This window comes from Diabrotica undecimpunctata, chromosome 3, assembly GCF_040954645.1.
Source record: "Diabrotica undecimpunctata isolate CICGRU chromosome 3, icDiaUnde3, whole genome shotgun sequence".
NCBI classification, from domain to species: Eukaryota; Metazoa; Arthropoda; class Insecta; order Coleoptera; family Chrysomelidae; genus Diabrotica; species Diabrotica undecimpunctata.
In genome coordinates, this window is record NC_092805.1 from 113,004,364 (window position 1) to 113,031,271 (window position 26,908).

General features: G+C 31.9%; 1 protein-coding gene across 1 annotated transcript in view; it reads right to left on the reverse strand.

The window, feature by feature from the left end:
• Positions 1-26,908, reverse strand: part of LOC140437238 (ATP-dependent RNA helicase me31b-like) — a 33,616-nt gene that overhangs the window by 4,433 nt on the left and 2,275 nt on the right. Inside the window, exons 3-8 of the mRNA XM_072526640.1 lie at positions 12,501-12,582; positions 10,407-10,575; positions 9,456-9,598; positions 9,186-9,377; positions 6,881-7,102; positions 6,603-6,798 (exon numbers count right to left, since the gene is read on the reverse strand). Of these exons, the coding sequence (XP_072382741.1) occupies positions 6,603-6,798; positions 6,881-7,102; positions 9,186-9,377; positions 9,456-9,598; positions 10,407-10,575; positions 12,501-12,582 (1,004 nt within the window). The remainder of the gene's footprint in view (positions 1-6,602; positions 6,799-6,880; positions 7,103-9,185; positions 9,378-9,455; positions 9,599-10,406; positions 10,576-12,500; positions 12,583-26,908) is intronic.

Consider the following 26,908-nt stretch of genomic DNA (forward strand, 5'->3'; position numbering starts at 1 on the left):
AAGAGATACATGATATATAGCGGGTGGAAAAGAAGTTTTATCTAAATACTTTAAAATTATGAAAAACAAGTATGTTGGGAAACTACTACCAGGACTAATATAATACATTATCATTCTCATATCAGGGAAGTGTAAATGCCAAAATGATTTAAAACTACTTGAACAAACTCAGAAGAATCATTCAATGGCAATAGGTGCTGCGGAGTTTTTGTTACGGAAGTAACAAATGGGAAACGTAATTAAAATGTCGAAAAGGTTAAGGGGACCAGGTACCACTGGAAAAAAATTTTTTTTTTCGTTTTTTTTTATTCTATTTTATTTGTCTACATAGTTTTCTGAATCGAATGGTATATTATACTTTATAACGTTTGTTACATGTTTGTTATTTTTCTTTTAATAAATATGTTAATTCAATTTCTTTTGATTTTATTCATTTATTAACTTCCTATATAATCTTTCATTTTACTATTTTTATTCTACAAATAGATGGCGTTCAATTCTTTATTCAACTCTTCAATCAACTAAATATGCTATTTAATCTTTATTTTTCATTTTCAATATTCATTTATTTCAGTTATATTTCCTGTATTTGACTTCAGTCTGTTCTATGTCACAGACATGGAACATGTAAATTTCTATGCCTCACTCTCGAAAAACGTTATTCAGTTGGCGACTCTGCTCTGTCATGTCACCTCTCATTGTCATTTCAACTGTAGAAGGGGATTATTAGATTTTATATTGTCTTTTGCTTATTTAATCTTTTGCTTCGATTCAAGATTCAATTTAATTTATTAAATCTTCTCTGAGGTAAATTATATTTAATATTTAATCAATTATTCAGTGCCTTTTTATGATTTCAAATTTAAAATTTTTGAACGATATCGCTGATAAATATACATGCTCCAACAGAAGAAAAAGGAGAAAAAGCGAAAGATGAATTTTATGAAGAATTTGAGTCACTGTCTGAAGAAATGCTCAGACAAGATATTAAAATTATTATAGGCGACGCCAATGCAAAAGTCGGAAGAGAAGATATATATAAAAACATAACAGGGGGTGAAAGTAAACATATGATTACAAATGATAATGGCCAATTGAAAACAGGATGAAAATAATGAGTAGGCATTTTAGAAGAAAAAATATATATAAAGGAACGTGGAAAATTGCGGGATCAAATGAAACTAATCAAATAGACCACATCTTAATACAAGATAAATTCGCCAAGAAACCTACGCCAAACTACTGTGAGTACCATACAACAATAGTTGTTGAAAATGACAAACACTATAAAGGAAGCAACGTAAGAACATACCAAGAACAAACAGATTTAGAAAAAACCACTGGTTCTATGACGAATGTAGAACAGAGTTAAAAAAGATCAAATTTGAGATTAAAAACATTAAGATCGCACAAACAAGGCGACCTAGAAAGGTAAGGAACAACGAAAAAAAGTAAATAAAATCTTAAGGGAGCTGAAATGAAAGTTTATGGATGATAAAGTAAAGCGTATTGAAGAAAAATACAAAAAAAAATTAAATAAAAAATTTTTTACGAAGAGGTAAAATACATTAAAACTGGGTATCAGGGAAGAACGATGAATGTAAAGATAAGCAACGAAACCTGATAGTGGACGAAGACCAAATATGTGAAAGGTGGAAAGAATATTTCGAAGAGATGCTAAATGACGGAGTGACTACTGAAGAAAATTATAATGTTCCTAAAGGTCATGGCATATTATCATGCACGTTGCGTTTGCAGCACATAGCGTTTAGTTTCCGAAAAATATAATAAATAGTTTTAAATATGAACAACTCACACTGTCCGGAACGTAGCGTTTCAGGCACCTAACGTTTCCGTTCAGTATATTCGAAAACAATATTTTACTGATGCCGACGGCTACGTAACGAGCTACGTAACCGGTTGGTAAGGATAATATAAATTAGATATCCGTCATTTTCCCCTCGTTGTTTATTTAGGTATTTGTTTGAATTTGATACAGAGTATTTAAACAAATAATTTTCGAGGCTATTTTGTCATTTATTCATGTGTTTTTATTGCTTTGTGACAATTAATCAAGGAAGTGATAAACAATTAGGACTTTTGTAGGGAAGTGATACCTCTTCTTTTTAAAAATACTTTTTGGTTTGATATGTATGGCTTCGTTAAATGTAGTATTTTGTTTTTTAACTGAAGGTGTAATTAAATTTAAACTGAATCCTATTCATTCTAAAATATCCATAATATTTTTCATCGACATCAATTAATTCTCTGTATAAAGTCCAGTATTCGCCTTCCTTCTTCCTTTCTCTTAGCACTGGATGTTCTTCAAACCTTCTTTTGAACACAGTTTTTCGCCCGTTTCCAAAACTCAGGCGAGAAAGAAGTCCACAAGAGGAAGACAACCTGAAACATGCAGAATACTGACAGCCACGCCGGAAAAAAACGAGATTGAAGATAACAAAAATAAAAAGAAGTTCTGTCCCTCCTAAACAACTGTTTCTTGATAAAAAGAAAAACAAAAATAATTCCAAAAAGAAAAACAAAGACAAAATTATAGAGACCTTTAGTTCTGAGGATGAAGAAATGACTTTTGTCTGACAAAGATTGTGATATATCCATGCAAGAATTAATACAAGGAGTTTTGGAGGAAGAAATGGATATAGCCTTACAGGAGAAGATTGAATGTGAAGAAATAAAACAAAACGATTATGTTTTAGTTAAAATTGATGTCAAGAAGAAAACTGTTTCATTATGTAGCAAGTCATACAAAAAATAGAAATTTTGTATGAAATTCAATATCTTGTTACAACCAGAAGAAATACTTTTCTCTTAAGAAATGAAACTCTATATAAAAGAGACGAGGGATAAATCATATCAAGTTGCCTTCGCCCTTAACCACAGGAACCTCGGAACCTTTGAAGCAACTAAAGTTCTCTGTGAATTTCAGTGCATATGACATGTCCATGAACTAATCCAGTAAAAGTAGCCGTTAGAAGAGATTTGCTCTAATGTTTTTTATTTTTATAATCTTTACATAAAATTTATTTGCTACATTTTTTGTTCAAGAATTTTTTTTGCTCTCATATTTTGTATTGTTATGAGGATTACTTCAAAACAGTAATTAGACCAGTGGTCACATATGGATGTGAAACGTGGACCCTCTCAACCACCGATGAAAATCAACTGAGAATATTTGAGCGCAAAATACTAAGGAAGATATTTGGACCAACCCAATGCAGCGATAGTTCGTGGAGAATTAAAATGAACCACGAGCTGGATGAACTAATGCAGAGCGCAGATATTGTCAGATTTGTAAAATCACAAAGACTAAACTGGCTTGGTCACCTAGAAAGAATGCCAGATAATCGAGCTGTAAAAGTAATCCAGAGATGGAAGCCCCAAGGAAACAGAACAAGAGGAAGGCCCCGTAAAAGATGGATAGACGACGTAGAGATGGATCTTAAAACCATGAACATCAGGCAGTGGCGAAGGAAAGTATCCGACAGGGCAGAATGGAAGAACATTGTTAAGCAGGCCAAGACTCACAAAGGGTTGTAGCGCCATTAGAAGAAGAAGATGAGGATTACTTAAGATTTATTACCGAATTTGATTTTTTTGTTCAGTAATTTTTTTGTTGCTCTAAAGCTCTGTATTTTTATGAGCATTACATAAATTTTTATTCCCTAGATTGATTTTTTTGTCCAATGATGTTTTTCTAGCTCTAATGTTTTTTATTTTTATATGCATTACATAAGATTTATATACTTTTTATCCCTTTACTTAGTTCTAAGGTACAACACCCTGTATCCCAAGGTACAACACCGTGATGTACCTTGGGATACTTAGCAAGTGTGAAGAAAATAGTTTTTTATTCCCTTTTTAATTGACATATTTTATATTTTAAAATATTAATAGATTTCCTAAAACATGGGGTTTAGGTCAGTATTAATAAAACTATTAAATAATGTGCTCAAGTAATAATAAAAATCTTTGTTTCAAATCAGTACCAAGGTACAACGCTTTCCCCTATATTACTTTTATTGGCTACCTCTATACCTAATGAATGGTGCCCATAAATCTATTGTATCAAAGTTTTTCTTTTTGTTAAGCAACTAGCTTATTTTTGTCGTGGGTGCTGTATGCTTTCTTGTTTCATCGTTTTGCCAAGAGTCTCCATAGTACTTTTCAATCAATTTATTTATACTGTTCCTTTTATCTGGTTTTAATAGTAAATCCACCTTCACGGCTGCAGGTTCCATAGGTAGTTTCTGTCAACTTCTTAACAAAGATTTATTGGTACCTATATTGTTTTAAACTGTCGTCATTTGGAGTTTTTGAAATTTAAATTGTGGCTTCATAACAAACTGAACATTAGTTTTCCAGTTAAGAGCTGAGGTATCGACCTCCCAACCTGTAGATGTTGACCCAATTTTTTATTATTTTAATATATCGTTCATACGCACAGGCGTTTTTTGTAAGATTTAAACAACAATGGAATTCCCTCTTAACTCGCGAGTTAGTCTATAGTTAGTTGTTTTGTATCCTGAATGTTTCATGTAAGATGTCGGCTTTTATATTAAAACTATACAGCAACTGGTTGCCCTTTTGATTACAAGTAGAAATATATATATAAATCTCGTAGAAAAGTAGTAAAGCATTTGCCTTGTCAAGCAAATGCCTCATTGCATTTAGACGTCTGATATGAAAATATTATAGAAACTTGTATAAGAAGTATTGCGCACATAAAAAAAAACAAAAATATTGTTTACCAGAAAGTTTTAAATTGATTAAAAAATTGTTTTTTAATTTTTTTTTGTCTGTAAATTTTTAGTTATAGAACACATTATTTAATTATAAGGCGGTACGCTACGAAGTTAGCAGTGTCAGCTAGTACTATATAAAGCTTTATAATATATAAATCAACTCAACTCAAATAAACTCAACTTAATCTTTGCAATTCCTTTTTAATGTAGTTTTTGATCATGGAAATGAAATTATTTTTAATAGCCCACTCTGTATACTAGTAATATCAATATTTAAATGCATTTCTTCCTGGTGTATCCTGATTGAAGAAAGTTGTTTCAAGGAATTTATGGGTGACATATTTTTGAAAAATTACGACCGAATTTCTGTGACTTTTTAAACACATTTACAATGAAAACCATAAATTATAATGAGTGACAAAAAAAGGTAAACAGAAATATTTATCTGATTCTAATAATTTTTGATATACATGTTCAGTGTCCTTTACTCGTAAAATGATTACATGTTCAGCTTGATTCGTCAACTTATTGAAGAAGCTGGTTCAATAATGTGCTAGTATCCACAATTTCTTACACACTCATTAACATGCCTGAGCATCGTTCTGATGAGTTGGCTAATATCCTATTGGCATCTCATTTCAGGCTACTGCAACTTCGTGAGTAATAGCTGCTAAAATCTGTACAGTGTTGCAAATTCAAGAACTTGCAACCTACCATATCTCAAGACATGTTCAATTGGAAATAGATCAGGCGATCGTGGTGGCCAAGATAAACAGTTGATGAGATGTTAATCCATGAAACTTAACGATTCTCTAGCAACCTGCGGTCTGGCATTTTTTTGCTAAAAAATCGGGTTTTGGATGTTTAGGTATGAAATAAGATGAGGCTCCAATATTTCCTAAATATAGCGTCGGGCTATCATATTGCCCCTGATGAAAATTAGTCTCGACCTGCTATCACAAGCAATGGCATCCCATACAATAACTCCCCCGTTGTAGTGAACGTACCGCACTGTCAAATTGAAGGTCACGTGTTTTACCACGTCGCCTTTCACTCTTGCCCGAGCAGCGTGCATCCCCCAGGCAGAAGCGGGATTCGTCACTTAAGACCACCGGAGTCCATTCCCGATTCCATAGAATTCTTTCTCTACATCACAGCAAACGGTTAATCCGATGTTCAGCTGTCACGAGGTAGCACCCAATTTAGGCGATAGAAAAAAGACCAACCTGTCGTATTCGGTGATATACCATATGTATACCAACGATCCGTTCATGTTCTTCAAACCACTGATTTGGAATGGCTTAAGTAGTACTGAATTCTTACGAGCCAGAAGTCTTAATCGACGATCTTGTCGCTCTGTGGTCCCTCTGTGACGTCCAGAACTCCTCACTGGGAGCCCTCGACTTTCCTGAGTCCACACTCGTTAACATTGCAGTATACTCGGTAAGGATATGTTGGTCCTCCTAGAAACTTCTCTTATTGATAGTCCGGCTTCATACAACCCGTCAATTCAACCTCTCTCAAAAGAGAACCAACGAATTCTATAAACTTTAGGTATTTTGAGCAATCCAAAAAAGGCTCCTCAATCAGCTATACGAAATTGACTATTCTGATTGTAATAATTTATTTAACTGACACAGTCAATTCACGAAAAATAAATGATTCTAAATCACCAAACACCAAAACTTAACAGATAAACCTTAAACTGTTATCACTTGTTCATGGCAAGAAAGTCGATATCTAAAAAAGTTAATGAATTCTAATAAACATAAGTAGGTGTTTACCTTTTTTTGTCATTCGGTATACATTTACTTATTAGCAATGTCAACCTGTACCTACCTCTTGTAAACAGATCAGAACAAACGAGATTCCGGCATAAACCAGACCTGAAATCATGAAACACCCTGTTTCTATGTGCTTGTGCCATTTTTGCATGGATATAATAACATGAGTAACCCAGTTCCGTTATTTTCTTTGCCAGCAATTCAACTCGTTGTGTAGAATTGCAAAAAATAATACTTTGATTAATTTGTAACTGCAATAAAAAATAAATTATCAAGATTAGATTGTCACTGTTATACTCTTTTTTATGTTATATATAAAAGTAAATTTCCTACCTTGGAAAATAGAGTATTTAAACAGTGCACTTTCTGTCTTTCCTGGACAAATGCATAATACTGCGTTACACCTTTCAGTGTAAGTTCTTCCATGAGGTTTATCTCATATGGATCTCGTAAATGCTTTCTCATAAATTGTTCAACTGTCAAAGGGAAAGTTGCAGAAAATAGTAAAATTTGCCTCTCTTGTGGTAAATTTTTAATCACAGTGTCAAGCATTCCCTAAAATAAGTTAAATTTGCATGAATGTAAAATTTTGTCATATTAAAAGTATATAAAAGTATAAAAGTGTTTAAAGTTGTAAATACCACAAAAATAATAAATAAAAACAAGTGAATGCAATATGTACAATGCAAAAAGATGATTTGGAAAACTCTCAAATAACTACAACATATAGAGCCAGAAAACAAAAATAACACTATACAAAACTCTTGTACTGCCAATGCTGACATACAGATCGGAAACATGGACCATTTCCAAGACAGATGAAAACCTCTTGCTCATATTTGAATGAACTGTGAAAATAATATTTGGACGAGGAGATAAAACTAAACAAATATCTGGTGGTAAACATGTGATATCTCCCATACAAATAGGAAGACTAAAGTGGGCAGGACAAACATCTAAGAAGATCTCAGCAGAACAACACTCCTAAATGAATCCTTAGCGAGGATTTTTCCTTGAAAAGAAAAATATTTTTCACTAAATCAGCGCTTTTCATTCTCTTACATCAACATATGGTGATTTTTTCATAATTACCTTAAAACCAGAGGTAGCTATGAAAAATGACAAAAACAATTGTCAATTAATATCAAATGTATTTTGTGAGATTGTTAAGCTTATTGTCGTTTGTGTCTTAAAATGGGTCGAGGTAAAGTTAGTGATAGGACAATTTGTTGAATCACCATTAGAATCTGGAAAATATAATTCGTAAAACGCGAATATGATGGAATTCTTTTGTTATAGTATAAAAAATATAGTCAGAAAATACAAAACTACAGATTCGGTCGTCACAAAACCTAGAAATGTTAGGAAATAATAAAATAGTTGAAGAAGATTGAAGGGCCATTAAGAAGCAGTATAATGAAAAATCGCTGTGCACCTTATCTAGACGTAAGTGTTTTGTGGAGTGACATTGTTGGAAAACATATTTCTAGATCAACATATCACCGCGAGGCACACAAATTAGGATTTGGTAGATTAAAATAAAGTTATAAAAATTTTAAAAATCAGTACGAATTGTTTTAGAAAAATTTCATTTTGTTTCAGGCTAAGGAAAAGCCACTTTTAACATTACAACAAAAGGAACATAGGTTAAAATAGCTAAAAGAGCATAAAAATAGGACACATTCATGATGGGATGGAATCAAATGGAGTGATAAGTCCAAATTTGAAATGTTTGTTGGAAAGTCACATAATTCACGGAAAAATAAAACTTTTCATCCCAACTGTCTAAAGAGAAAAGTCAAATGTCTTTTGGATGTCATGATCCGAGGCAGCGTGTAGTCTATAGTCTATGTCAGTGTGGGAAAGTTCCATTATCGATGGGATTGTAAATACAGACAAATATTTGAGATTTTAGAAGAATCTTTTTTACCAATTTTGGAACAAAGTTTAACATCTGTGGAAGATTTTGTCTCAAAGTCTCATATCTCAAAAAAGAGTTTATCAGAAACTATAAGCATTATCTCAGAAATGAATTGAAGACTATGATATACCACTTCTGGATTGGGTTCCGAACTGTCCTGACTTGTCCCCCATAGAAACTCTGTGGAGCAAAATAAAATGGTATTAAAGAAACAGGTTACCAGATCCGTCAACGAATTGAAGCAATAATTGCAAGAAATATGGGATTCATTTACACCAGAAGTTTGTCAGAACTTGGCAAAAACTATGCCCCAATTACTTTTGGATGTAATTAAAAATAACGGGAATATCACTCAGTAATGGTAAACTTTCACATTTTATTCTGTTCACACTATATTCTGTTTAATTAATCGTTTTCATTAATTTAAAAATATTTTCTTTAATTATGGAAATCCAAAAATTATGTTTGATGAATACAAATGAATAAATATTTTAAAGTTTATACTAAACTTTTGTTGTCTAAAATTTAATTTTCTTCTTAATCTAACGTTGGGCCAACTGATATGGGACGGGGCTCATAGACCTAGAGGTAGGCCAAAACTTAGATGGAAGGATTGTGTAGATGAAGATGCTAGAACAATATGTGCAGCAAACTTGCAGCAGTTGACAATAGATAGGTCTTTAGCACCAATAAAAATAGTTGAATTTAATATAATACCTTAAAATCTTGAGACAGTAATTTGTCAGCTTCATCTAATACAAGAATTTTACATTGGTCCATAACTGCTACTCCTTTTTCCATCAGGTCAAGTATACGCCCTGGAGTTGCTATGATAACTTGCACTTTTTGGTATATACGCATAATGTCATCTCTTAAGTTTGTTCCACCTGTTGTCACCATAACACGTACCTAAAAAATTGGTATCATATTTAGTACACAGAATTATCATGAAATATGTCCCGTTTATTTCTCAATTTTAATACCAACCTCTAGGTATTTGGCTAGTTCTATGCATATTTGTGAAGTTTGTAATGCTAATTCTCTCGTTGGTACTATAATTAGTGCTTGAATACAGTCTTTTTTAGGGTCGATTTGCTCTAACACAGGAATACTGTAAGCACCAGTCTTACCTAAAAAATAAAACAATACATATAAATGCTTTGTTTCTAGCGTTTCTTTCAACTATTTCCTAATGCTAGAGTTATTGTGTTTTTTTTATATAAATGCTTTGTTTCTAGCGTTTCTTTCAACTATTTCCTAATGCTAGAGTTATTGTGTTTTTTTTATAAATTAAATCGACACCTGATATAATTAACATTGTAACTCTACTTACAATGTTTTTCAACTATGGATTAAATGACATATATAAAGGATAAACTTTCTTTTGGTCTAACAACTTTTATCCTATCTTATGTAAATATAAAGTTATTTAACAAAATAACCTCATTGTAAATGCAAATTTTGGATCACTTGGTGGAGAAAATGTTGTAACCAATGTTACAATATTGAAAAATTTTTATTATTGATGAATACTTTTTATAAAATCATTGTAACATTATATACAAATTTAAATGTGAAACATATGTTGTTTACAAGTTTTAGAAATATTATTTTCATTTATTATTTTACTGAGCTTTAAATTTTATAAATCAGAATATAAAACCATTCTTATCTGAATTTAGTTAAGATAAGAATGATTTATCAATTATCAAACAATTAATGAAAACTAAACAAATAATTTATATTTTACAGAGTTAAAATGTACTGCATACAATGAAATTCTGTAAGGAAGTCAATTAATAGAGATAATACCGATATAGAAAAATAACATTTCTGAAAGTATCTATAGTTCATAACATTTATTACCTGCAAATTCAGGCAGTATAGAAGAAAAGGGCAAAAATGTATCTATCAGATGCTAAAAAGAAATTAATATACCTGTTCCATTTTTTGCTCTAGCAAGTACATCTTTTCCAGACAGTGCTATAGGGATAGAGGCTTCCTGTATAGGGGATGGTTTCTCCCAGCCTTTTTCGAAAATTCCCATAAGTAATTCTCTTTTTAAACAAAATTCTTCAAATTCATTACCACGCGTATCGGTTACATCCTAAAAATACTTTGTTAAAACATTGATATTTATAATATTTTAAGTTTATATTTTAAAAATTTGTCAGAATGATTTATCATTTATAAAAAAATGAAGGGGAATCTCATGTCATCATAATAAATAATCTTTAAAGAATATAAATATATATATATATATATATATATATATATATATATATATATATATATATATATATATATATATATATATATATATTACTATCCTTAATAGAAATCAACCAGTTTCAGTTGAAAATGGATTTAATTTTGTTTCGATTTCCACTTTGGAAGAGTGCAGAAGCTCTGATTTATTGGCCTCCTCGGTCATGCCAATTTTAATCACTTGGACTGCAGTTTGGTCGTATGTTAAGGAAAAAGTCAGAGGTAAATTTGCGTTAAGAATTGGAAGATAGAATTCAACATCCCTTTTTTAATGACATCATAGCTGATCTCCATTTAGAAGATTAATGGATTCTTTGGAAAAAATGATATGACTTGTGTATTCGTGAAAATGAAGGACATTTTGAACACTTACTAATTGAATTCTAATTGAATTTTATTCATGTCTTTATTTCAATTTTCTTGTGATTTTTTTTAATCAATGAAATGAAGTGTGGAACATGGTTTTTTAACCATTCTTGGTTCACACTAGCTTTATGAGACGGCGCTGAGTCTTGTTGGAACGTCCATGGTCTACAAAAATTTTTCCCGATAATAAGTTGCATTGAATTTGACACCACATTCAATAAAAACGATTGGAGAGCGTCCATCGGCGGTTACAGCTGCCCATACCATTACTTGAGATGGGAAATTACTTCGGGTGGCCGTTCGTAAGCTCAAACTTTCGTAGGTGCGTTAGGTTAGGTACATATAATAGAGAACACTATGTTCGGAAATTCACCACGTTCGCGCTGGCGTAACAACTCCTTTGCTCTTTCAAGCCGAACTTTTTTTTGCTTTGGTGTAAGATTGTGTGCTTTTTGGAACTTGTAAGGCTTGACCTTGAGCTTCTTTTTCAATATTCGTTGCATGCTTCGCTGGGATATTTTCAGTTCTTTGGCCATTTGATTACCAGTACGACGTGGATTTTGCTCAAGTTGAGCCTTCACTTTCCGAACCATTTCAGGTGATGTTGCTGTTTTTTTTTTGTCCACCACCATAGCGTTTGGCAATGCTACCAGTATCATTATAACGAGTTATGGTGCGATACACAAACATGTTATTCACTTTGAGGTGTTTGAGCCGACGAACAATAGCTGGTTGTGATTTTCCAGCCAAATATAACGCAATCAGACTATTACGTTTAAATTCCATTGCAAATAACTTTTGTTATATGTATAAAACTTAAATGCAAATACTTTTAACGGCTTATAAATATACTGAAGTGTTATCAGGCCAACTTTGACGTAGCTGTCATTATTGATTTGCCAGATATATCGATGTGAAGTTCTTAACATTTTATCTGCCTCACTGATATTGACAATCCGGACATAAGTCTATTTATTATACATTTTAAAGTAGATGACTTTAAAATTATATTGTCAGTATTTTTGATGTGTGTTCCTGGGATGACTTTCTTGAAGGATATTAATTTAATTACAAGAAATGTACCTTCACTTGGAAAAATAATAGCAGTGATTTGTCTTTAAAAAAACAACCAAACCTAATCAGGACATTAAAATACTCTCGTTAGTAATTCAGTTCTAAAGTATGAGGAAAAACCAGAAGAAAAATCATGGCTCTAGTTACACAATATTAACTCTTGTCTCACAATATTAACATAAATATAAACATAATTTCATATGCATGTAATATGCTTATTTGTAACATTGATTTTAAACAGATGCCTGCATATTTAATTTCATAAATATTTTTCTGAAAGTGAAAATTGAGAATCATAACTATATATTTTATATTAATACTCACACTTGTTTGAATTCTCCGATCCTTTGGGGGAATTTTAAGTTTTGCTTTCCATCCCAAATCATCCACCTTATTGTCATAATCCCTAAAATAGCAAACAATTATTTTAGTATAATATACTATTTAGTAATAAACATAATTATAAAACCACTGCAGTATTTAATCATGAGTTTCCAATCAACCAATTACATGCCTGTTTTAATTGGTATAAATTCATTAATCTTGCACATTAAATTTAATTACCTTTCATTATTTACTTTTGTAAATGAAATCAGTGGTTTGTCTGGCCTGAATCAAGAATTAATTAATTGTATTCCAGAGTTGGATAATGTCTTTCTTGAGAGACCTTTATGTGGGTCCATATCGACATCTTACTACCCTTGTAGATAGGCTACTAAAGAAATGTGAAAAGGTTATTGGTCACTGTATCTCAAGTAAGGAACATATTGTAACGAAATAGCCCATCTCCGATACGTCATAATTCTTAGAAGGACGAATCTAGAAAACGCTAGAGTCGGCATGTCAATACCGCCCGTCCTTCGGACGGGAGACAATTAGAGGTGGGACAACGCCAGAATGTTCTCGAAAAGTAACTTTATTATATATATGTAACGTTGTTAGGAGTGAGTTTAGTCGTTAAGATACTACCGAACTGTAAAGTTATAAATAAATATGTTTATATAAATTCGAACCGCTCGTTTTATTTAATCACGCTACAGTTGGTGTTACGGTGTGAGTAAAAAAGAAATAAATTCAGCAGTGACTTTTGAAAAAGACTTTTGAACTTTTGAAAAGTATTGTTCGTCGGTAACATCCGCGTAGATCGGTAGTGATCTTTGAACGAAAGAACATTTAAAAAGTACGTGTGTGCCTGACCAAAGATGCTGCTAGTACAACTCTCAGTAAAACAGTTACGAGAGCAACTAGAAGAACGCGATGAAGATTGCAGCGGGTCCAAGAAGATCCTCCAAGAACGACTGAAGAATGTTCTTAACAAGAATGGAGATGACCCAGAGACATTCCAGTTTCAGTCAGCGGATGAAGCAGTTTTAAGGAAGATAGAAGAAACTTCTAAAAAAATTGAAGAAACTTCTAACAAAATTGAAGAATCTTCTAAAAAAACTGATGATAAATTCGAGACTGTTTCCAAAAGATTCGATGAAACGTCTCAAATGATAGAAGAATCTTCTAAAAAAAAAATGATGATAAATTCGAGACTGTTTCCAAAAGATTCGATGAAACGTCTCAAATGATTGAAGAATCTTCTCGAAAGAATGATGAAAGATTTAATGAAACGTCTCAAACTATTAAAGAAATAGCTAGACAAAACGACGAGAAATTCGAAAATATGTCTAGAAGATTCGACGAAGTATGTAATCAAAACAATGACAAATTTGAAGAAGTCACAAGAACATTCGATAACATACAGAAGAATGTAAACAACGTAGAAGAGAAGATCAAACAATTAGAGAGCATGATAACTAATACAAAAGTGCTACCACCAGTTAATACAATAGCCTTAGATCCGGTAGTGAAAGAAGAATCACCTAGAGACGAAACAACACATAATATGAGATTCAAATTGTCACCATTTGATGGAAAGTCTTATTTGGTCCATATACCTCAGACAATTTGAAGCTATTGCGACAGCCAATCATTGGACAGAACAAGAAAAAGCTGTTTCCTTGACTGCTGCTTTACGAGGTGATGCTGCAGATATCCTAAGATCAATTCCTAAGGGTCAAGAAAAATGTTACCAGACCTTGTTCACTCGACTAGATAAACGTTACGGAGATGCCCATCTACAACCAGTCTACAAAGTACAAATAAGAAGTAGAATCCAACGAGCAAGTGAGAGTTTGCAAGAATTTGAAGCAAATATTGCTCGTATAGCGCTGTTGGCCTATCCAGAGGCACCAGACAACGTTTTGGAAGAAATCGCTGTAGATGTCTTCGTCAATGGGTTAAGAGACATTGAACTACAGAAAGCTTTACGACTAGCAAGACCGAAAGTTTTAGATGAAGCGCTCGCTATTGCCTTGGAACATGAAACAGCTAGTCAAGTTTCAGGGAGCTATCGAGTACGAACCTCTGAAGAGAGCGACGAACAAAACGAGAAACGTCTGGAGGAAATCGTACGGAAAGTAGTTCGCACCATGATGCCGAAGAGACACGAAACCAGATGTTCGAATGATGGCGACGTAGGTCACATTCGCCGTAAATTGCAAGAAAATAATACAACAGTCAGAAAGCTAGAACAAATGGAACACAGGGCTGGAAAGAGTCATTCAAATGATGATGCTCTGTCAAGACGGGCATACAGTGCAAATCGTAATCATTGTCTTGAATTAGAAGAACGACTTTGCCCCGTGAGACGAACCGCCGTCATTAATGATCAATGGCAGCCTCAACAGCTACAAGACGCTCAAGCAGATGATCCATGTATAAAAAGAGTATTGGATTGGATGCGTCGAAGTGGAAGACCTTCTTGGCAAGACATTAGTGCATGTAGTCCAGAAGTCAAGTGTTACTGGAGCCAATGGAATTGCCTAGTGCTGAAAGATGATCTTCTGTATAGAACCTTTGAGAACGATGATGGTACAGAAACTAAGCTTCAGTTGATTGTACCTAAAAGTAAAGTGTCAGAAGTTTTACGTCAGTTGCATGACGGTTCATCAGGTGGACACTTTGGTATTACGAAGACTCTGCAAAAGGTTCGAGAACGGTTCTATTGGGTGAACTGTAAAGATGATGTAAGAAGATGGTGCCGGAAATGTGAACTGTGTGCAACCAGTAATGGTCCAGTTGGTAAAAAGAGGGCACCCATGAAACAGTACAATGTTGGTAGTCCTATGGAAAGAGTAGCAATCGACATTGCAGGTCCACTTCCAGAGACGAATGATGGAAATAAATATGATTCTCGATGCAAGAGTGAAAGCTATGAAGTAGGTGATCTTGTTTGGCTTTATAATCCACAACGTCGTCGAAGCTTGTCTCCCAAACTGCAAAGACAATGGGAAGGTCCGTATGAAATTAAAAAGAAAATAAATGACGTAATGTACCGAATTAAGAAGTTGCCGAAAGGTAAACCAAAAGTAGTTCACATAAATCGTCTTGCACCATATGCTGGTTCAAATGAAACAGAAGAAGCACGTACCCTTCAACATAAGATCAAAGATGACCGGCGACCAAGCTTTAATGAATTTATGTCAAATTACGCAGAGAGAAAGAGTGCTAGATTCGGCGTGACCACAGAAGTTCAGCAGGATCTTTTTAGTGTTCCGCATAACGTCTCTCTAGCCCACTGTGTTGCCCAAGATCTTGAGATGACTAAAGGAATCTCATCCGTATTTTATAAGGAATTCGGTCGTTTGGACGAGTTAAAAAACCAGCAGCCTAAAGTTGGAAGAGTACTGAGATTAGAAGATGGTTCTCGATCTTTGCTGTATATGGTGACCGTATATGGTGCTGTATATGATTTATACAGACAGGGCAAGCTACGAGGATATATGGCGTGCTCTAACTAATTTGAAGAAAATTGTGTGCAATTACGACATCAAGAATTTGGCCTTACCCAAAATAGGCCATGCATTAGATAATCTGGACTGGAAGATTGTCAGAAGCATGCTTGAAGTGATCTTCCGAGAAACCGGCGTACGAATTACTGTGTGTTGCATTAACCCGATGAGATCGTATCCTTCAAAGTCAGTAGACTGTTATTTCTTTCTAAAGGGTTCATGCAGAGCTGGAGAGTCCTGTAGATGAGTTGCTGATCGGGACGATCAGATTTAAGAGGGGAGCAGTGTAACGAAATAGCCCATCTCCGATACGTCATAATTCTTAGAAGGACGAATCTAGAAAACGCTAGAGTCGGCATGTCAATAGCGCCCGTCCTTCGGACGGGAGACAATTAGAGGTGGGACAACGCCAGAATGTTCTCGAAAAGTAACTTTATTATATATATATGTAACGTTGTTAGGAGTGAGTTTAGTCGTTAAGATACTACCGAACTGTAAAGTTATAAATAAATATGTTTATATAATGAAAATGAAAAAGACAGAAAATATTCTATTTCACGTTAAAAGCGTCTATGTATCTATTGATACGTATTTCGCTTTAATAAAGCTCATCAGAATAGTTATTCATAGCCGTTCTTTAACACCTTTATCATCGTCTGGTCATGTCTTGCAATTTTTAGAAGGCTCCAGATTAAAGCAGAAATCTGAATTTGTTTCGAAACTATCTTACCGATGTTTATATAAATTCGAACCGCTCGTTTTATTTAATCACGCTACAATATCCAGACATAAAAGTTGTGGATTAATACATCTGCTAACATTGAGTATTTTGAGTTACTATGTGTGAATTCATCCTCTGTTAGTTTTCACCTATGAATGCATTGAGTACTTGAATTATCATGACCAACAGCATTTCCCTGTTCCTGAAGAAGCTATCTACCAGGGTAACGGGATGTTGATACCGACATATGCGTCATCCAAAAAAAGACACTGGTTAAATGCAGAAGACAATTAATACTGTTATCTAAATTTGATTTAAAAAAAAACGTGTATTTAGAGTTGAGCCGATCTACCTTCATGAGTTGAATAAGATTCAAAATTATAATCTATGTGTAAAGAACAAAGAAAATATTTGTAGTAATCTAGTAATAGTAGTAGTAATCACTCTAAACTGACTCCAAACTATTGAGTTTGCCATCAAAATGTAATAGCCAGTGAAAAAATAGTAATTAGTGTTGGTTAAGCAACACTAATTACTATTTATGGTTAATAATTTAAGCAAAATAATATAATCTAAAACAAAGTAGCAAAATAGTATAGTACAGTATTTAACCTTGTTCTGAAGCTATTTTCTTGTGACATTTTAAAGTAATTACTATTTTAATGGGAATAAGCCACAATTGAAGGTTAAAATAAGTTTATTGGCGTTTCAATCTCCACATTAATGTTTGTATTTTGAGAACGATTTCCGAAGTGGAGATCAAGTATTTTACCTTTTGTATCGAAATAATTCGTAGAGTAATAACCTGCCGATAGTAGATGGTGAGACTGTTACTTTTAATTATAATGTCTTAGTCTTACATTTTCATATTAACACAATAAACTATTAAATATATTTTAATCCTTTTGCTGCGTCAAATAAATGCATACCGCAGACCAGTGCGGCAGTAGTTTTTTAAAACTAAACGCGAAACATGCCATTGATTTTTGTACACATATAAAACCAACTATAATAATTTTCTTCTGAATTTTTGTAAGACGTACATGTGTGCTGCACGCAGTTTTCAGAGAATTTATTTATAAAAATGCGGAGTACGCACTTTTGAGCTTTAATACAAATTTTTGTATTTAGTATTAAATACATTTTTTTTTTCATCCAAGCAAAATTTTTACTCATAACAGGAATATAAGAATGTAAAATAAAAGTACCTATACAAAATATTAAGTTTTTGATAATGTCTTTCTATATTGATATAGGATATCTGAAACAGTTACCTAAGCAGAGGCAGGTTTATCGTGACATTCTTAACAATGATAAATAGTATCTTTCTGTATCTCATTTTTTTACTGCATGTCCGATATTTTTTTCTAATAGTTTTACCATGTTCAGTATGTAACTCAATGTTTGAAGGTGTGTGGTTTAAACCAGAAGGTGCTTCTGCCTCTTGACATTTTTCTGGTAATAACTTTTTAATTATTGACAATCGAAACTTATAAAACGACATTTTCTTGTTATTTCCGTGGTGCTTATTACACAATTGTGGAATTTGCAAATATAGCTGAAACAGATGTATACCAATTTTTTTTTAACCAACGTAAAGTTTTGTGTGTCAGCGGATGATAAATAGACATTTGGTATTGAAGATCTGCTCTGTCCATATATTTATTATATTGAACGATTGGCAGTGGTTTAATTTTCTCATCCCCTCGTCTATTTTTTACGGTTACGGAAAACCGACTACGGATTCACTGAGCAGCGACGCCATCTATGAATAGAAGTTACCTTTAACAAAATGCGGACAAAGTTTTCTTTATCTCCTGAAACGGTGTCGTCTTTAAATATTGGATAGATGACCATATACATAGGACATTTAAGTGCGCCATACGCATTTTACAAATAAAATGAGAGGGCGCACATGTGCGCTTTAAGCAGTGTAAGGGACATATTCATGAGCAAACATTTTTAAAGATATTCTATATAATTTAATTTTAAACCAGATAGACCCAATAAAGTTTATAGTTATTGTATCCTATCAATAATTCACTATGACGAGAGCACGCTAGTCAAATATAAAGTAATTGACTTGAATACAAATTTGCAATTAATGCAGTTTGTAGAGTTGATAAATTATTGATTTTTTTTCAAATGTTAGATGACAAAAGGAAAAAACGCAATAAGTTTGGTGTAGTATAATAATTTTTTGATCTGTTTTGAAAATATTTGTTTATTATATAGAATGTAGGCTATTACAATATTCTTAGCTGTAATGGTCCAACACAAAAGACAATTATTTTAATGTAAACTTATTAAATTTAAACTTTCCATAAAACTACCAAAAATTTTGAAAATACAAAATATATGTAAAATATGTATGCATATGTTGAAAGCTTAATAACTAATTGAGGATGGGATTTCAGTGTTCCATGAGTAGATAAGAAAAATGTTTAATAACATGTTACAAGGTTCTCAAGAAAATAGTTACCACGAAATTTTAAAATTACAATTGTGTCAAAACAACATCAACTGAAAGGAGATATCTGCCAAGGTTGCTACGGTATTTGAAAAAAAAAATGAAATATATAGTTGCTTGAAGAATGTTTTAAATTTAAGTTTAGGGGGCAGGGTTTATTTTCAATATTTTAAACATATTTTCAAGATTTTTTTTTAAGCTGTTTAGTATAAATTTATTTGTAACATTGGTACATTATAGTACAACATTTCAAGAGTATTATCTGAAATGTTGGTACAAAAATATTAAAAATTTATGAAAATGGCAGCTAATTTTCCAAGATGAAAAAAAAGTTACTTTGCAGTATTCATCGAACAAAACTGGATCATCTGTTGACAAAAAATCAAAAAGATTTTGTTAGTTTATGAGTTGCCCTAGGTCGCGACATCGATATATTGTTCATTTTATCGTTTTTTTTTTATTTTAGAAGAAAAAAAGATTAATTTTTTTCTTTTTTCGAAAATTTTGTGTTTAAAAATTGACAATATATCGACATTGTATCAATTATTTTTTAAGATACAGTAAACACTGACTTGAAAAAAAATTATTCTGAGAAAAATGTGTTTAAAAAAGGCTTATTTTTCGAAGCAAAGCTCTTATACTTGCGTTATTATTACTTTTTTTTGTCTACAGTAAATTGCTGAGGCGACCGCCATGGAACTAGCGCCACGAGAAGGTGTCGTCAAGGGTAGTGTCATAGAATGGCGGTTCTTGACATTGATTCACTACTCTCAATCAATTCGTTTCTAGTGATCATATATTTACTCTAAGCAGGTTTAAATTAAAAACTGCATAAAATAACTAACAAAATATGACATTAAATGAGAAGTAAAAAATCAAAAGAATATCTCACTCAAATAATTCAATTTATAACAATTGTCAAAATTTAATAAAAGTCATAAATGTCATCTGATTAATGAAAACATTGAATCATCTGTTTAAATTTTTATAGTAATTCTCGTTTTAAAATAATTTCATATAAATACAATTATAAATTTTAAACATATTTAGTTTACTTATATAATAATTAAATTTATTATCAAGTGATATACTGCAACAAACTTAAGTTTGGGAATATGACTCATACCTCGACGATGCGCAGTGAATCGTGTTTACTATTGTTACCATGGAAACCACCAGTGTACTGCTTGCCAGTGTCGTAGTTTGAGAAGTACGTATCGCAGAGAGTGTTTGACTTGTTGATTTGGTCGTGTTGGATATTTTATTAATTTTTTTTCAGATTAATGCTTAGTATATTGGTAGTAGTAATTAGTGTATTATTAAGTCATTTAGTGTATCTATAGTGTGTTTATTTTAGTTATTAATAATAGTTATTTAACAATATAACTTCTAAAAAGACAGGAACAAGATTTGAACAGATACTCTTCAAATCATCTCGAACAAATTGCAGGTGGCGAAAATCCGAAGACAATGGAAAATCCAAAGACACTAGGAGTGTCCTAATAAAAAGTTATTGTATTCGTTTAAAATAAATAGAATATTTAAAGCAGCTAATTCAATTTTGATTCGAGGGTAGAATCATAATTTATACCGATGATATAGGTACACAGCAGCCATATCACTGGACAGATCAAAGTGGAAAAACTTTGATCTGAAGAAACCGATTTCTAAGGGCAAAACGCTGATTATTGTTTATGCTGGAGGAGAGACTTTGTACCTAACGATATGTGCGTTAATGTGCGTGTGAATTTTTGATTCAGGTGCATATTTATAATTAAAAACTCAATTGTTATAATAATAAAAGTAACGTAAGCCATAATTACTTTTAAAGTTTCATAATAAATCAAATTCTATTTTTGACAAAAATTTCGTAAAAAGCTTATCGTTTAGCTATTAACGACTGTCTACGAAACTAATAACGAGGAAAAGGTCGTTCAGCAAAAATACAAAATGATTATTTTATATATATATATATATATATATATATATATATATATATATATATATATATATATAAAATAATCTATATATATATATAAAATAATCATTTTGTATTTTTGCTGAACGACCTTTTCCTCGTTATTAGTTTCGTAGACAGTCGTTAATAGCTAAACGATAAGCTTTTTACGAAATTTTTTAATTATTTGATTATTTTAATTCTCTGAAAAATCCTCTAAAATAATTTGTACGATAAGATTGACATTTTTTATGTATTATACTTTGAGCTAAAACATCATGGACATAAAGTTCTTCGTTTGCCTCCCTATCATCCGGAGTTAAACCCTATCGAAAAAATATGGGCTTTGTAAAAGGTAGAGTGACAACTAATAATACAACATTTAATATAAATGATGTTGAAAATATAGCAAAAACTCAATTTTCAGGAGTGTTATTAGAGGAGTTCTATTAGAAGAAAGCTTTTCTGAGGATGAAGATAGTGATTGAAATGCAGGAATAGAGATCTTATAATCATGCGAGGAATCATAACTAACTTACTAACTTCTGGTTTAGACAGATAAATATGTTACTTAATTAGTTAAAATAAACTACTTATTTTTATGTATTATTGAAACCCTTCCTTTCGGCGTAATGTTAATAAATTGTAAGTATTGAGGAATTTGTTATTTGTTAAAGTACTCCTAATATTTTACTCATTATTTTTCGAGTGCAACCAACTATAAACTTCATAATGATTAAGAACTATGAATATAAAAATTAACAAATTTATTCTTAACTTAATTGGATATACTTGTGAAAAATTATTTTAAATCTACCTGTTTCCGTACGCCACCGGTAGAAACAGTCCGCCCACCTGCGCTAAACACCACGTCACATTCCCAAACTTAAATTTGTTGCACTTTAATAAGTTATTTATTTATATTTTATTATTAATGGAAGCCTTGGAAGCATGTCAGAAAGAAAAGAAGAAAAATAACCTAATAATGAGAGGCTTACCAATAGACACAATAGAAGCAGAGCAACTGGAGAACTTCATAGAAACAAAAATGGGAGTAAAATCGGAAATAAATAGGGTACAAAAGATAAATGAAACAATGTGTGTTATCGAATGTAAAAAATTCGAAGATAAAATGAAAATAGCCAAGGGCAAACTAATAAACTATAAGCAACTATATATAGAATGTGACCTAACATTAAAAGAGATAGAAATACAAAGAAATCTTAGGAAGATAGCAAAAGATGAAAAGACTAATGGGAAAAGGACAAAAATTGGATATGGTTTCATAGTTATTGAAGGCATTAAGTGGAAATGGAATCAAAAAATAAGCCAGATAGAAAAAATAACATACAATACAGAACCGACTGGTTCAAAAAACTAGCTGAAGAAAACACAATGACGGACCGAGAAACAAAACAGGCACAGAACAGGGACATGAGCAGATCTAAAGATAATAACACAAACGGAAGTAAAAACAAATTGAAGTACAACTTAAACACAGAAAAGAACAAAACAATTTGCAAAATGGCATCATGGAATGTGAGAGGTATAAATGGGAAGGAAATAGAACTGGGGGAAGAAATTAGAGATAAGAACATTGAAATAGTAGCTATAACAGAGACAAAGAAAAAAGGAAAAGGATCAATAATATTAGAAAACGTAATGTTACTAATATACAGTGGAGTGGAAGACACGAAGAGAGCTCAGGCAGGAGTAGCGTGCATGATAAAGAAGGAGAGTATCAACAAAATAAAAAATTGGATATATTACAACGAACGTATACTATGAGTAGACATGGATATGGATACAGAGGAAACCAATACAAACCTAATCATATGCTATGGACCAGATGAAGACGCAACAAAAAACGAAAAGAATGAATTCTGGGACAAATTACAAGAAGTGATAAATTATTGTACAGAGAAAATTATGATCACAGGAGACATGAACAGTAGAGTGGGGAAAGAAACAGAAAAATGGAACAATGTCATCGGACCTTATGGGGAGGAAAAACTAAACAAAAATGGAAAATTACTATTCGAATTCTGTCTAGACAATAACCTGGTGATTATGAACACACACTTCCAACATAAAAGGATACACAAGATCACAAGAGAAGTCAAATGAAGAGACAAACAATCAATTATAGACTATACTATAGTGCAAAAAACAGAGAAGAACTGGATAAGAGACGTAAGGGTAAAAAGGAGTTATGAAATTGGTAGTGACCACTATCTACTAGAAACCACATTCAAAAGCAAAAGAAAAGAAATAAAAAGAAATGAGAACATAAACAGAAAACACAAAGAAATAATAAAAATTTATAAACTAAGGGAAGAAACAACGAGAATAAGATACTAAGAAGGACTAGAGAAAGAGATGGACAATGAACATGAAATAACAGAAACAATAGAAGAAGAATGGGGAAAATTTAAAAATGCGATGATAAAAACAGCTAAATCAATATGTGGAACCACAAGAAATAACAACAAAAGGAAACAAACATCTTGGTGGAACGATGAAGTGAAAAGTGAAATAATAGAAAAGAAGAAATTATGGAAAGAATACATACAAGACAAAACACAACAAAAATATGAAAATTATAAGAGACAAAGAACAAAAGTTAAAGAGATAGTTAAGAAAGAGATAGTTAACAAAGAGAAAAAGAAAAGTTGGGAAAAATTCGGGGAAAAAATGGAAGAAAACAGCACAGGAAACGTAAAATTATTTTACAGAACACTGAAAAACCTAAGAAGCAACAAAAAAACGAAACTGAAACATAATGAATAAGGAAGGAACAATAATAAACGACGATAAGACAATAATGGAAAGATGGAGGGAACATTTTAAGCTGATACTGAATGGAAATCAAGCGAATACAATGGAGAAAGAAAGCCATAACAAGAGAGTATCCATGAGAAACACAGAAAATCCAGAAACTATAGAAAAAGAAGAACTGGAAGAAGCAATAAGAAAGATAAAGATTGGAAAAGCACCAGGAAGCGATGAAGTAGCACCAGAAATGATGAAATACATAGGAGTAAAAGCAAAAGAAAAATTGTTATACATATATAACCTAATATGGAAGAGAAAAGTAATACCCGGAGAATGGACAAGCAGTAATTATACCTATATACAAGAAAGCAAACACAAGAGACTGTAGGAACTATAGAGGTATATCACTACTATGTGTAGCAGCAAAAGTATACGAAACCATAATAGAAAGGAAAATTAGAAAAGAAATAGAACATAAATTAGAGGATGTACAAAGTGGATTCAGGAAAGGACACAACACACAAGACCATATATTCACCATGCAACAAGTAATAGAAAAAGCCTTAAAGAAAAATAAAGAAATATATCTGAGCTTTATAGTCATGGAAAAAGCATTTGACTCAGTCAAAAGAAAAGATATATGGGAAAGCCTAAAGAAGAAACAAGTAAGTGAAGAACTGATATAAGCAACAAAGAGTATATACATGAAAACAAATACAGTAAATTAAACCGATACTCGAGTCAATCAAGGAGAAAAAATTGGCATGGTTAGGACATCTAACCCGGATGGACAATAATAGACAAGTAAAAAGTGTGTGGGACGCCAAATCAATAGGGAAGAACAGAAGAGGAAGACCCATTAAAGAATAGAAAAGTGACACCTCGCAGATACTGCAGAGTAAGGGTAAGACTTAACAGGAAGCAACACAGATGGCATCCAATAGGAAGGAATGGAGAAAGTTTGTTAAGAGCTAGAACACCTTAGAAGACTGTCAAATATTGTTATTTAATGAACTATATTTTAAATGGCCCAACACTGAAAGGTACAAATGGGTCTACTGATTAAGTAAAGAGAGTTATTATTAATATTTGGTCTGAATTTGACAGGTTTGTCATAAGTAAACAATGTTTGCTTTGTTAACAGGTAGCCTTAGAAGCAAACAATAATTTATTGAATTTTTTTAAAATATAAAAAAAATAAAAAATAAAATTACTTTACTTAATTTTAAATATATTATTTAAATTTTAAAAAATACAGACAACATAGTATGAAGCTCCCCACTAATTTACAGTACCACCTACTGTTCAACTTTTTTTAATATAACTTGATATTTTTAAATATTTCATATAAATACAATTAGTAAAACATTTTAAAAATTTTCATATTTATAGTCACAGCAGTAGAGTCCATTTGTGTACCTAGCAAGAGAGTGGCCATTAGGTATACAAAATGTCAAAACTGACTATAATTTGTTATTTTGATTTTTGAAATGTTTTATATTTTCTTTTCTTTTCTTTTTCTATTTAAAAATACAGAAACATTGTATGAAGCTAAGGGCTAGTCTACAGTACCGCCTACTGTTTGTTTTTATGCTCACACAGTATTATCTATTGCAAGCCCATATAGTGACATGCTTCCTGCTAAAATATCTATGAAAAGTTAAAAAATTTTAAAAGTTCAAAAAAAATACTCTACCCCCTTACTTAAATATACTGGAATCTACCAGTTTCTTTTTCATGGGTCTACAAAAAATTGATTTCTACACTAGCAAAATTTGAAATATGTATTACAACTGTTTCTAATAGGGATTGGAATATAACAAGATATCCTACAGTATTCTATAATATTGAAAATTACTCTTACTGTGCTTCCAGTGAGTAGTGGATAATATAAAAAATACATGAAAATTCATAGAAATACCTATATGGGTATTGCTGCCAGTAAAAGGAATAAAGGAAAACAACAAAATTCACCAAGTATATACACTTAATTATAAATAAACATGATTATACTGAAAAAAATAAAAGTTTCTATTTCTAAGATCCATCTATTCGCTCCGTGCGTGACCATGGTAGGAGTACTTTGAAACGATGCCAGCGTGCGTAGCGGTGAAATATGACAAAATTGGACCTACCTTTTTACGCATAAATTTTATCAAAAATGTGTGAAAATACATATTGCGTATTTAATTGTGCTAATAATAGCAAAAATAGTAAGTGTAGTTTTTATAGGTTCCCAAGGTTACATATAAATTAGAGAAAAGAAAAAGATGGATCCATGCTATTAATATGAAAAAGTAAATATCACATAACTTCATTTTTATGCAATTGAAATAGAAAAAATTTAAATAATTTATTTATTTATATACGGCATCCATTTACTTACAATTTTTACAAAGTTACATCTTACAATCAATAAATTATTAAAATAACAATCACAAGTTTTACAAAGTTACACGTTAACAACAATAAATTATTAAAATAACAAACACCTCAGAATAATACAAACATATAAGAATAATATAGATGTACAACAAACTTATTGTAAGATACTTTTTAGTTGTTTTTTAAACAAACTAATTTTGGAGTCAAAAATATCCATTTGTCTTGGTAGGCTATTAGCACTCCGGACCAATCGTGTAGTTGGTTCATTGATACCATAATTAGTGTGGTGAAATGGCACTGAAAAGATTTCTGATTGTCTGTTGCTTCTACTAGGAACTTTAAGACTAACAAGCGATAAGAGTTGAGGACAATCTATAAAAGCATTGATAACTTTGTGTAAGAAACATAAATCTAACAATGTCCTCCTTGACTCAAGTGTTGGTAAGTTTAAGTTTAATTTACCTTAAATGATATTTTATAAGGTTTCAAGCTAACTGCAGAGTGCCTGATGACTTTAGCTTTTATATCATAACTTTTACTATTACTGTTTTTAAATATATGCTCTTTCAGGTAAAAAACTTGATT